At 46.4% G+C, this 14,462-nt stretch overlaps 2 protein-coding genes across 7 annotated transcripts in view; one reads left to right on the forward strand and one right to left on the reverse strand.

Annotated features, from left to right (window-relative positions):
* Cdk8 (cyclin-dependent kinase 8) overlaps positions 1 to 14,462 on the forward strand; it is a 349,166-nt gene that overhangs the window by 243,164 nt on the left and 91,540 nt on the right. For all 6 annotated transcript variants that reach the window (XM_065451716.1, XM_065451720.1, XM_065451722.1 and 3 more), the window contains exon 13: positions 7,281 to 7,385. In XM_065451716.1, the coding sequence (XP_065307788.1) occupies positions 7,281 to 7,385 (105 nt within the window). The remainder of the gene's footprint in view (positions 1 to 7,280; positions 7,386 to 14,462) is intronic.
* LOC135918051 (uncharacterized) overlaps positions 1 to 14,462 on the reverse strand; it is a 468,520-nt gene that overhangs the window by 229,603 nt on the left and 224,455 nt on the right. The window lies entirely within an intron of this gene.

Raw genomic sequence — 14,462 nt, forward strand, 5'->3', positions numbered from 1 at the left:
GGGTCCAGAAAAGTTATGCATAAAGAAATAGTTGAAGAGGTGGGATTGGTGGGCCGCTAATAAGTGTATGGAAGAGGGGGGAGGGGCAACGCAATGTGTGTGGTACCCACGCTGTCTCAGGTGTGACATTGAAGAGTGAGTCATTTGGTGCAATATACCTGATATAATGTTGCCATGAGTCTGTCGCTATTCTGAGTAGATATCATGCTGAAGTGCAAAACTGCAAAAGACAATTGGATTTTTCCTACTGCTGATGTAAGCTGCAAGTTTATCCCCAAGTTTTGCTTCTTCTGGACCTTCTGGTATTTTGGACATTGTGGCAAACATTGTGCTGAAAAGTTGGTTGCTGTTTCCCTCAGTTGGGGAATTTTCGTTGCAACAGTCTGAGAACGTTGCAAACAGGATTTGCTAGAGACTGTGTGTGGAGGTTGTACACTTTGCTGGCACAGGCAAACAAGTGTCCTCACCTGCATGCACTGCAAAACAGGCGTTATTTTTTCATTATTCGCATTGAACAGAAAAAATTTCATTGGACCTGTTATGTAACACTCTCAGAACTCATTATGTGCATGTGAAGCAATTAGTCACAAACAAAACAAAAAGAAAAATGAAAGAACATCAAAGAGCAGCTGTCAACAACAAAGATTATGGCACATACATCAAAGCCATTCAATGTGCGAAAGTGGTGACGTTTGCACAGCAAAAACACTGATTGCAGTTCTTTTGCAGTTCCTAGGAGCATTTTGTACCCACCTTGCAAGGAGAAGTTGCAAAATTGAAAAAGATGCCCGCAAATAGTTTTATTCAAAGAAGGAAAATATTGACATGTGTACTTCTTTATCTTTATTGGGTGACCACTTCTCACCACCTAACAAATGTTATCGCACAGTGCAGGACGTGCCTGCATGTAAAAGAAATTTCTGGAATGTTATCGATGGTTCCATCCGCTGTCTTTCCCCGCAACTTGTGTAAGCTGATTGCATGTATGCGCGACGCGAATAGTGTAGAACTATGTGGAAGACACGCGGGTCCCTGCGGATAAATTCGACGACTGATATATAAAAGCTGACGCGCTTGACCCGCTGATCAGATTTTCGACGATTGCTGACTGTGTTCGCCGCTATCGTTGTGCTTTAAGTGTAGCCTGTCTTTGTGGGCACAGGTTTGCCCAATAAAAGCTAGTTTTGTCTTTCACAGTATTTCTACTGTGTTCTTTAACGTCACTACCATGTGACATCTGGTGGAGGTGCTTTTCGTCAATGTACCGGACGCCCCTGACAAGCTGTGATCCAAGCTCGGACCGCAAAGAGAGCACCAACGTAGTCCTGGACCATTGAGAAAGCCGTCGTGTACAAGAGCTGGCCCCAGAGCACGGACTTCTACCTGAGAAGACCAAAAAGATTGTGGCCAAGACAACCACAATGGCAGCCCCAGTGTCACCCGTCGTGCTTCAACAACCCAGAGAGCCCCCTACCTTCCGTGAAGCTACGTCAGAGGATCCGGAAACCTGGCTCGAAACCTTCAAAAGGATCTCGACCTTCAACAACTGGACATCTGAGGATAAGCTACGACACGTGTACTTCTCCTTCGAAGATGCCGTGAGCACTTGGTTCGACAAGCGGGAGTCCACCCTAGCAACATGGGACCTGTTCCGCAGTAACTTCCTGAGGACGTTCACGAGCATTGTCCGAAAAGAAAGGGCCGAAGTTCTGCTGGAAACCCGAGGCCAACTACCCAATGAGACCATCGCCATCTTCACAGAAGACATGACCCGTCTTTTCCGACACGCTGACCCTGAAATGTTCGAAGAGAAAAAAGTATGTTTCTTGATGTGAGGCGTGAAGCAAGAACTTTTTGCCGGACTAATTCAAAACCCACCAAAGACCATAGCTGAGTTCCTGACAGAGGCTACGATGATTGAGAAAACTTTAGAAATGCGCACTAGGCAAAATAACCGCCAAGTGCTCACGTCTCAGTGCGCCATCCAAGCGCTGGGCTCTGTTGATCTCTAAGAAACCATCAGGGCCGTTGTGTGCAAAGAACTGCGCAAGGTCTTGCCTTCGTCGCAGCCTCAAGTAGCTTCGATCGCTGACATCGTGAAAGATGAGGTTGAGCGATCGCGGGGAGTTCCTGAGGTGCAACCTCAATTACCGCATCCCCAGCCAGAAGCGATGACCTACGCCGCCATCGCACGTTGTCAAGGTCCCCGTCCACGACTGTGCCAGGGCCCTGTAACGCCCCAATGTCGTCGTCCGCCGCCGCCGCTGCCAGCACGCCCATCCGTCGGCCTGCGCACCTACGCAAGGAAGACGGACGTTTGGCGCACCCCCGACCACTGCCCGCTCTGCTACCACTGCGGCAAAGCCGACCATGTGTACCGCCGATGCCCATACCGCGACCTGGGATTGTGAGGCTTCGCCGTCAATGCACAGCGCCTGAGGGAAGGTGAATGCCCTTGTGACATCGCCGACTACCTCGCCGCTACTCAGTGGAGCCCTCAACGACCGTGCCGTTCGCCGTCCCCTGGCCACTACCTGTTGCCGCAGCACCATCCATACACTGGCCCGGCCCGGGGCCGGTCAGCGAGCCCATATCCGGAAAACTAAAAGCAGCAATTGATGGAGGTGTAGTTGCTGTTCGTCGAAGTGACGAAGATCCTCCGCCGCCGACGGAGACGACGAAGAAACCACCTCAACGACACAACGACACGCCACCGTCCCGACGAAGTGTGGAAGCAAAGAATATGACGACAAAAGACGACCTCATGACATCCTATACCAGCCACAGGTCAACGCGACACAGCCGTGATCCGACGCCATGACCTAACTCTAACGCAAGACAAAGAACCACCAACCTCGACGTGCTTCTCGATGGCCACGCAGTCACTGCCTTAGTCGACACAGGGGCCGATTACTCCGTCGTGAGTGGACACATCGCCACCCAGTTGAAGAAGGCTAAGACTGCATGGGAGGGCCTTCAAATTCGGACCGCTGGAGGACGCCTCATTATGCCGAGTTGAATCTGCACGGCAAGAATTACCGTTCATGACCGGACTTACCCTGCCACCTTCGTTATCCTCCAACAGTGTTCACAATACGTCATTCTCGGCATGGACTTCCTGAACCAACATGGCGCAATCATCGACCTGAAGTCGAAGTCGATAACGCTGTCGGAACATCGAGCGATACGGCCAGAGAGCTCTCGTAGTCACCATGCCTTAAGCGTGCTCGAAAGTCAAGTCAGCATCCCGCCTCGCTCCAGCATTGTCATTTCGGTTGGCACCAAAACACCTGCCGACGTAGAAGGTGTCATCGAGGGTGACCAACGTCTACTGCTAGACCGTGAAATTTGCGTCGCAAGAGGGATGGTTTGACTGCATGAAGGAAAAACTAAAGTGTTGCTGACAAATCTCAGCCAGGAGTTCAAACACATCAACAAGGGCACTATGATCGCGTACATCGAGGAAATTCTGGAAACCAGTAATGCGTTTGTTCTCTCTGGTTCTGCTGCATCTACCCCGACGACCATAGTTCCCGAACCAGACTTTGACGTAAATCCAAGTCTCCCCATGAGCAAGCAGCAACAGCTCAGAAGTCTTCTCCGACGATACAAGGACTGCTTTTCAACATCATCAAGCATTCGACAAACACCAGTTGCAAAGCATCGCATAATAACTGAAGAGTGCGCTCAACCACTCCGCCAGAGCCCTTACCAAGTTTCAACACGAGAATGTGAAGCTATTAGGTAACAAGTCGACGAAATGCTCCGCGACAACATCATCCAGTCATCGAAAAGCCCGTGGGCATCTCCTGTTGTCCTGGTGAAGAAAAAGGATGGAACCCTACGCTTCTGCGTCGATTATCGTCGACTGAACAAGATCACGAAGAAGGATGTGTACCCCCTTCCACGGATAGACCACGCATTGGATCGGCTCTGCAACGCTAAATACTTCTCGTCGATGGACCTCAAGTCTGGCTACTGGCAAATAGAAGTCGATGAGAGAGATCGCGAAAAGACTGCCTTCATCACGCCAGATGGCCTCTACGAGTGCGAGGTCATGCCATTCGGACTGTGCTCGGCGCCTGCAACGTTCCAGCGCTTCATGGACATGGTCTTAGCAGGATTGAAGTTGCAGACCTGTCTTCTTTACTTGGATGATGTCATCGTCTTCACTGGAAATTTCGACGATCACCTTAGGCGGCTTGCGACAGTACTAGAGGCCATCAAATCATCAGGGCTCACTCTGAAGCCAGAAAAGTGCCGCTTCGCTTACAATGAGCTTCTGTTCGTAGGCCACATCATCAGCAAATCCGGAGTACACCCTGACCCGCAGAAAACAGCTGCCATCGCAATGTTCCTGCAGCTCATCGACAAGAAGGCAGTGCATAGATTCCTTGGGATGTGTGCCTTCTACTGGTGCTTTGTCAACGACTTTTCACGCATCGCTGAGCTGCTAACGCATCTAACCGAATTTGATGTCGATTTCAAGTGGCAAACGCCGCAGGCCGACGGATTTCAAGAACTAAAACGACGCATGTAGTAACTATCGGTACTTGCACATTTCAATGAAGATGCTGATACCAAAATTCACGCTGACGCCAGTAGCCTAGGCATCGGTGCCGTCCTAGAAAGACGGACATTAACGGGTGATATCTTATGCTAGCCGGTAGCTGTCAAAAGCAGAAGGCAATTATTCTATGACTGAAAAGGAATGCCTCACCATCATTTGGGCTACAGTAAAATTCCGCCCTTACCTATATGGCAGGCCATTCAAAGCCATTAGCGACCATCACACGTTGTGTTGGCTAGCTAACTTAAAGGACCCTTCAGGACGGCTGGCGAGGTGAAAAAAGTCACGGTAATCTACAAGTCCGGACAAAAACACTAGATGCCGACTGCCTATCACGCGCCCCCATCGATCCCCCGCCGAAAGATGAAGGGAATGACGACGCCTTCCTCGGAATAATAGGCGCAGAAAACTTCACTAAACAGCAACGAGCAGACCCGGAGCTAAAAGGCCTCGTCGAGTATTTGGAAGGGAACACCGATGTAGTACCTCGGACATTTAAGCGCACATTGTCTTCGTTCACATTACAAAACAACCTGCTCGTAAAGAAGAACTTCTCACCAGTCCGCGCCAGCTACCTTCTTGTTGTTCCGTCAGTGCTGCGTCCAGAAGTACTGTACGTCCTACATGACGATCCAATTGCTGGGCACCTCGGATTCTCCCGAACGCTGTCGAGGATACAGGAAAGGTATTACTGGCCGCGTCTGACCGCTGACGTTGCCCGTTACGTCAAGACATGCCGAGACTGTCAGCGTTGCACGACACCACTGACAAGGCCAGCAGGATTACTACAGCCGATCGAACCTCCTCGTTGACCATTCCAGCAGATTGGGATGGATTGGTTGGGACCGTTTCCGGCATCAACATCCGGAAATAAGTGGATCGTCGTGGTGACGGGCTATCTCACCCAGTTTGCTGAAACTAAAGCTCTACCGAAAGGCAGCGCAGCCGTAGTGGTGAAATTTTTCGTCGAGAACATTCTGCTGTGACATGGTGCCCCAGATGTCCTCATCACCGACAGAGGAACAGCGTTTACAGCAGAGCTCACCCAAGCCTTTCTGCAGTACAGCGATACAAGCCACAGGAGGACAACTGCCTACCACCCGCAGACGAATGGTCTCACGGAGCGCCTGAACAAGACCCTTGCCGACATGCTAGCAATGTACGTCGACCTCGAGCACAAGACGGGGGACGCGGTCCTGCCGTACGTAACCTTTGCTTACAACACGGTGGTGCAAGAAACAACACAGATCACGCCATTTAAGCTGGTTTACGGCAGGAACCGGACGATGACGCTTGATGCCATGCTGCCGCACGTCACCGACGAAGATAATCTTGACGTCGCGACCTATCTCCAGCGCGCCGAAGAAGCCCTACAGCTCGCCTGCCTACGGATCGAGAACCAGCAGCCTACCGACAGCCAACTCTACAACCTCCGACGACGCTTCGTCGAGTACCATCCCGGTGACCGTGTTTGGGTTTGGACCCTTATACACCGACGAGGACTGAGCGAGAAGCTTTTGCGTCGCTATTTCGGACCGTACAAGATCATCCGACGTATTGGCGCACTGGACTATGAGGTCGTGCCAGACGGCATTTCGCTATCACAGCGGCGCCGCTCACGACCTGAAATAGTCCATGTTGTGCGACTCAAGCCGTACTACCAGCGTTAATGAACTTTGGGACTTCGCGTAACTGATTTTTGGACTTTGTTTCTTTTCGTTGTTTTGTCACTTTTGTTTAATAAGTGCCCTTTTGTGTTTCGCTCTTTTATATTTGTAGCATCGGGACGATGCTTTTTAAGAGGGGGTAATGACACTTGTACTTCTTTATCTTTATCGGGCGACCACTTCTCACCACCTAACAAATGTTATCGCACAGTGCAGGACCCGCCTGCATGTAAAAGAAGTTTCTGGAATGTTATCGATGGTTCCATCTGTTGTCTTTCCCCGCAACTTGTGTAATCTGATTGCATGTGTGCACGACGCGAATAGTGTAGAATCTTGTGGAAGAAACACAGGTCCGAGCGGTTACTCTGGAAAATTCGATGACTTATCTGTAAAAGCTGACGCGCTTGATCCGCTGATCAGATTTTTGCCGATCGCCGACTGTGTTCGCCGCTATTGTTGTGCGTTAAGTGTAGCCTGTCCTTCTGTTCACAAGTTCGCCCAATAAAAGCTAGTTTTGTCTTTCACAGTATTTCTACTGTGTTCTTTAACGTCACTACCACGTGACAATATAAATTTGAGAAAAATTTGTGATGTAAACTAGCTGCAAGCACTTCTTGGGTGGCCTGCTGTGAAAACTAATTTGCTTTGTTTTTCGGGTGTAGCTTATAATGTTTAAGATGATGTCAAACATAATTTCCTAGTTTGCACACAGTACTTGTGAAAATGTGCTAGCACAAGCTATGCATTATATTTTTATTCAATCATCCTTGTCCCACTCTATGATCTATCCAGTGCACAAAACCTCTGCATTGTGGCAGTCCTACCTAAGAAGCCTTCCCAGCAATGTTGCAGGGCCCCTTTAAAAAATTTGCAAGAACACATAGTGGTGTGTAAGTGTCAAGATTGGCCTATGTTGTGAACCATTAAACAATGCTGAAGTCCCAGTTTTTATCTGTGCCATCACAATAAATCTACAATAAAACTTGTGGAAAGTAATTGACTGTGAGTGGCCCCCAAGGAATTCCTGGATTGCATTCTTTCAGACGGCAGCTGCCAACAACCAAGGAGGCACACAAGACAACAACAACCATGGTCCTAGTGCCAAGCGAGTACGGATGGCACCACCTACTACGACAGCAGCCAATCAGGTGAGGCCATGTGGAAAGGGTGTGCTGCAGCTTTTCTTCCCTTCTGCACCCACAGCACATCTTTTGTTTTCTGGTGTGGGGCTTTGCTTGGTGTGGGTGTCTTTGGAGACTTGTGGTGGTACTTCCCTTCATGCCATAGCACTGCACCACTATCACTAGGCGAGCTTCGGACACCATGGCAGTAGCTGCCAGCAGCATACAAGTGGAATCCAGTCTGTGGGCGCATATCCATCTTGTTCATATCAACTTTATTTCAAAAGTCATGTTGAAGTTTCATATCGCAAAGGTAGAACCAGGACACAGACTAAACGGATTTAACGTCTTTTAACGTTTCGGCTCCCATGGAGGAACCAGAACCTTAAAACACTGTTAGCTCCTTTTGGTTGGTGTCCTGGCCCCTTCCTTTTTACTATGTACCATCCCAACCATCATAATACTCTTCACTTCATGGCACAAAGGTTATCAGATCCACAAAGGTTGCGGGGACAGTCGAGCCGATGCAAAAAAGTACCAGCTGACAAAGGTGAGCATAAGTGCCGCTACTGTTCCACTGCTTCTTGAGGTGCAGTGACCAGTGAAGGTACCCCCGTGTGTAGGTGTGGCTGCGTGCTCATTTTAAGAAGGATGGACACACAGACCCATGTGAAGTAACAATGTATGCAAGTACACTGGCGTGTGCACCAATACTTTTACTGCAATATAGGTGGTAACCAGGAATAAGCAAGTACGAGTAATGGGCTTTCATTTTGTACTTGGTGTCAGCACACTTTCAGTAGAGCAAACAACAGGTGCTACTTTTACTGTTAAACCTCGATATAATGAACTTTAATATAACAAAATTTCAGTGCCACCATGAAGGAATGCTGAGGGAATAAATGGAAACTGCCACGGATGCAGATGGTCAAATGGTTGATTTACATGCAGTTGCTTGCAAATGCACCTCACAAAATGCGTGCCATATAACAGAAAGTGGTCACCAAAGTGGAGTAGGGTCTTTGTCAGTAGCGGTAAATTTAGCTGGTGATGTCCTCCAAAGTCTCACAGCGTGCATTGCCTGATTTTGGAGGTTTTCACTGGCAAGTGCGGTATCGGCGCAGAATATTGCACGTTTTTATTGACGCATTCTAGGCCACTTATAGTTCTTTATTCCGTGCATGCTTTGTGTCAGCGTCCGATTTGGTGTCTTTGTTATGGCCAATTACGCTGCCTCTTGTGGAAACAGGCCAACGGTGATAAACGTCAGTAGTGGTAAAGAACTAAACGCAAACCCTCTCATCGTCACGTTCCTTATAAAGCCTCAATGCACCAAGCTCCTATAGCACCTTGCGAAAGCAAGGTGCTATACAGCAGCTTGCTATACAGCTTGCTATACAGCTTGCTATACAGCAAGGTGCATAAGCGAGCCAAATTGGCTGATGGCTTCATATGCGCTGTCTTCTGGTGTGCTTTTACTGCTGGAGGTCGTGTTATCTAGAGTTTTGGAGACGCATTGAAGCGTGAGGCAGACAAAGCATCCACTCCTGTCTGCCTGCACTCGTCATCATGCCAGCGTTGTGGCAGTGTGTGGTCGCAGTTCCCAAGTGAAATCTGTTCATGTCTGCCTGTGAACTCGTGCCATCATGCTTATTAATTTAGTAAGTAAATGTTTACTGCAATTTATAAGCCTGATGAAACTAAAGACCTTTGTGTAGTTGTTAGTACTTTGCTATCGCTACCTGTGCTTCTTATTCCTGTGCTTCTCTTCTAGAAACAATATAAAATGGATACCAAAATTTCACAGTACCAGATTTTGTTTAAAATCTCGGACATGGCTTGCACAACGTCGCAATTTAACAACAAACATGGCGACCGTAAATAAGATGTTTTACCTGTCACCTGACTTTCTTCGTGCAGTTTAAAAGTGACTCTTTCTTTCTACTGTCCAATGGGCTTTGATGTTACATTAGTTGGACTGTGTGAAGAGCAGCTTGCTGATGGCGCCGTTCCACTGCAGGCGACACTATCAGCCATGGCGGAAGGGTGGATGCTTAAGCTTCACAGGCTTCGTTTCGTATCTCTGATGTGAAACATTTTATGGCCCCTTATGATTAAGAAAGATCTGACAGCTGCTGTATGTACTGTAAAATATAGTGGAAGTGCCCAGTTTCGCACGAGCACCCAGCGTTAACATTTCCAAAACTTCATCATTCTGAAAAATTATATGTTGAGCGGCCGACCCCTCTAAGGTGCCAGCATCAGCTGAAATGCATCAGCATCAGCTGCTGCGGTCGCAACAAGACCATGAGGGGTGATGACGGGCATATTCGCTTCCTTGTGGTGGAAAGGGAAAGACCGATGGGGGTGAAGATAATGCTGAGTGACAATGAACAGTTCTTGAAAGAAAACCCAGTGGTGGCAGGGCTTTTCTGAGACACATTTTCATAAGGCGTGCATGCAGCCACTGTTCCTACACTTCTTGCGCAATTCGCTAGCCGCACGGTGCAGTCCTACACCGTCGCCAGGGAGGTCGAAGTCGTCAAGTGCATCGGGAAAGAATGTGGGCTGCACCTGTCAGCATTTCAAGATTTCATGAGGAAGGGAGAGAAGACTCCTAAAGGGAACCTCTCGAACCCTTCCCGCCAAGACGTACTGAACTTTGTGTCAACTGCTTGGGCGGCTGTGTCTTAAAAATGGTCGTGCAATCCTTCGAGGGGTGTGGGGTCAGTGTTGCGTTGGATAACAGCGAGGACGGGCACTTGCATAGCCCACTTGCAGGCACTGGAGAGCCCATGGTCTGTTCAAGTCGCACGAGTGTCGGCGATGATTACGTTGGCCTCCTATTCTGCACCGACTGTTTGCTGTGTTCAGTGACGATGAGTAGGTGCCAGTGTATCCTATCACTTACATTTGAAAACAAACATGCTTTCTTCAATTCCATAGCCACCTTAACCCTGCCTCGAAGTTTTTTGTTGGCTGCCATATTGGTTTTTGGTGCTTCGACCAGACAAGCGCCCATATCATAATTAACCCAATCTTCAGTGAAAGTGGGGTGGGTGCTTCCATGGTATTTTACGGCATTTGCACGAGAAGTCGAACTTTAATAGAAGGAAATTTTGATATAGCGAATTAAAGTGCCGATTTTACCGACTTTGTTATGTTGAGGTTTAACTGTATCTGCATTTGTGGTATCAGTGGTGACTTCGGCAGCAAACTTTCGCAGATTTTTTTGGCAGTCCACGTACATTGGCACATCAAATTAAAAATAATTGACAAAATGAATTAGGATGCGCTTTCACCAGTATTAAGGGAGACGATGGGGCAGGAGAAACAAATGCTGTTTGTCCTGTGAATTTCCTCACATTTCGTGGCATTCGTAAATATGTGTCCTAATTTGTTTACATGCAGAAAGTTGTTGCATTACTTAAGCCAACTCAACATTTATTAGAGGCTACATACAGATAGTGCTAGAATTTGGATACCCAGGAAGCAGTAGCCAAATTATATTGCTGGGCTTTCTGACAGTGCTAAGCACACTTTTTACCTGTTGTGTTGTTTCCTTTGTTGTTGTTGTTGTGTCATTTTTTACCTGTTGTGTCATTTGTAGCAAGATTCAGAGTGAACTAATCACAATACAAACATTAAAAAAATATTAGCCACAAGTGGCACAATGCCAGACAGCATGGTCACACGATTCAGGCATCCTTGCTGTAGTTTGATCCTTAAGCGGACTTGCTAATGCGCCTGCACAGCTTGCAGTTGCGTCAGTAATTGAGAAAAAAAAATGTTAGCGTGAGTATGTCGTAACTTGCGGCACTGTGTGTCACAAACATGTTTACAACTAAAGTACTGGACCTGTTCTTGCTTCCCTTAAGACCTGGTCCCTTACGAAAAGAAAAAAAGTTGCTAACCAATCTTTTGGACCTGCTCGATTATTTAAACTTTTCCACAGCATTGTCATACCCTCCATAAAGAAACTGTATAACAATGACCAGAATTTCGGACATTGTGGGGTGCCTTGCTTGAATTTTCAAACATTATCATTGGCGCATCATAAATCCTAGCTTTCATCCTGACATTTTGCTTACCGACGGTAACGGCGTCATAATTAATGAGTCGGAATGTGCTCAGGTCCTTAATTACACCTTTTCATTAGTATTCACCAAAGAAGACATTAGCTCATCCCCTGACTTAAATACAATCCATGACATTTGCATGCCTGAAATTATGATTAATGAAACAGGTATCTTAGCTTTATTAAACAATCTTAATATTACTAGTAGTTCGGATCACTTCGGCTTTAACAATAAAATACTTAAGAGTACATCTCAAAGCATTTGTGCTGTTTTGTCCTGTTTGTTTTCGCAATCATTATCACATGGACTAATTCCTAATGACTGGAAAATAGCCAAAGCAATACCTATATTTAAATCAGGTGAGCGTTCCTCTCCATTGGACTGTTGACCCATCTCGTTAACCAGCACCGTTTTCAAACTTCTTGAGTGTATAATTCACAGCCAAGTCATTAACTACCTCAAAGGTAATAACATTATTTTCAATTATCAGCATGGTTTCCGCAAGGAATTTTCATGTGACACTCAACTAGCTGGCTTCGTTAATGACTTACAATTATCACTTGATATGGGCTTTCAGGTCGACGCAGTGTTTCTAGATTTTTCAAAGGCTTTTGATCGGGTTCTGCATCACAGACTTATACTGAAACTAGCACAGCTTAACATCCACCCCATCGTGCTCGCTTGGATTAAGGACTTTCTGTCATCTAGAACACAGTTCACCTCGGTTAATAATTCTAACTCCTCCTCTGCTTATGTGACATCTGGTGTACCACAAGGAAGTGACCTTTGCTTTTTTTAAAATCTATATTAATGATTTACCTGCCTGTGTAACATCTAGCATTAGACTTTTCGCTGATGACTGCGTAATTTACCGTAACATTACTAGTGACAGTGACCGCCAATCCCTACAATCTGATCTCAACATAGTAAGCTTATGGTGCTCATCCTGGTTAATGTCATTAAATGTTTCTAAAACAAAAGAGATATCTTTCACTCGTCGCATGGATCGTATTTCAACCAATTATATTCTTAACGACAATACTGTAGAACTAACGACAACATACAAGTACCTTGGTGTGCACCTTCGGTTTGACCTATCATGGCATCACCATATCAACCTCACCCTAGCGTCTGCTGACCACTCACTTGGTAACCTCAGACACACCCCTATGCACGTTAAAAAACTGGCTTATGTAACTCTAATACGCCCTAAAATTGAATATGCTGCGGCCATCTGGGACCCTGAGCAAGCCTACGTTATCAGTAACATAGAATCTTTGTAGAACCGCGCTGTTCACCTCATATTTTCAGACTACTCACCCTTCACAAGTGTTACAGCATTAAAAAAACATGCCTAACTGGAAGATATCTCATATCACTGCAAACTTGCTCGTTTAACACTTTTCCATACGCTTTATCACCGCCCCTCCTTTCGAAGTGATTTGTTTTAGTCACCTCATGCCATCTTTCCATGCTGTGATCATTCTTTCAGAATGAAACGCATGAAGTGTCATTCCTCGTCTTACGCCAATTCATTAATTCCTCGTACTATCGTGGAATGGAATAATTTACCATCTGCCATTGCCACAGAAACTGACATCATAACATTCCAAGAGTTTCTTCGCTGTGACGGAAATGTGTAAAATTTGCTGTTTTTGTTTGTGTTCATTTTTCCTTTTTGTGTTATGCCTTATGTTTTATTGCACTTATTACTGACATGTATCGCATTTATTAAAAGCTGCATTGCCTCCCCCTTCCCCCCTGTGTAATACCCTTTCATGAAGGGCCTTTAGGATCAACGTGAATAAATAAATAAATAATCTACGCATACAAAGTCTGGTAAACTTGAAATGATGGCTGCCGTGGGCAAAGTTTGTGCGATTCACATTGTCACTCCTATCCTTGCTTTCATTTGTGAGGCATTTTTTGGCTTTCTGAGTGCCATTTGGACACCGTAAATAGATTGACTTCGACCTTGAACTTAACCCTAACTTTGGTGCCCTGCATTCGACTTCGTCCTCATGGCGGAGGTAGTATATGGGCAGTGGCGATAATAAAAATTCATAACTTGGCAGTATGGAAGCCGTAGCAGGTGACAGGCCGTGGCAGGAAGCATGTCATTAATATGCTTATACAAGGGGCCCATCGGTGATCTTGTGCATGGGTCAGATTGCCAGCCATACTAAAGCAGCCCTTAGTACAAGAGTGACCAGCTGGCAACTACCACCAGAACACCTACTAAGATCAGCTGTGTGTTTATTGTACAAAAAAAGGAGTAAGTAAGCTTCATGTAGACTTGTGGGCAGAATGTTCCAAACAGAATTTGTGCTGAACAGCCTGCACTTCGAGGCATTGCCACTACATACAGAGCTACCTAGGACAAACACCGTGTCAGTGCTGACAATCACAAAATTTCAAGTGGGTATTATTTCACTGAAGCACAATACTGAGCAAGACTCTGCTAATGGGACGTTTAAAAAGAAAAATAGCTGCACATCTGGCATTCATGACAAAAAGCCAGCTAGCCACAATACAAGGATCTTGCTGAGAAGTCAAGCTTCAACTCATCATGCAAGGATACTGAATGAATAATGTTCATGGCCATGCCAGAGACTGACAAGTAAGTCCGTTGAATGGAAGCATGCTTAGCCCTTTTACTGCCTCTCCCAAGATAACTAGGGCACCTACCCTCGCACAACTCTGAATACAGTCCAACCCGACTATATCAAACCCGTTTACATCGACTTATCAAAAGGGGGCTGCATCGAAAGGGGGCTGCGGCTTTGTCAAGCTGTTTCTGACAGCTTTTTCTGTGCCTCTGCTGTCTGTATTGTACAAGGCAGAAATAAAGAATTTGAATTTGAATTTGATTCTACATATCGAGCAATTTTCGGACACGGTATAATTACAATGAGTATACATAGCAAAAAATTACCCTTACATCGAACAAAAATAGCAGTGACTTCCGATATATCGAACTTCAAGCGGCGGAAAAGTGCCCCCAGAAGTTGGCTTTTCCTTGCGG

The sequence above is a fragment of the Dermacentor albipictus genome, chromosome 5 (genome assembly GCF_038994185.2).
Source record: "Dermacentor albipictus isolate Rhodes 1998 colony chromosome 5, USDA_Dalb.pri_finalv2, whole genome shotgun sequence".
NCBI lineage: Eukaryota > Metazoa > Arthropoda > Arachnida > Ixodida > Ixodidae > Dermacentor > Dermacentor albipictus.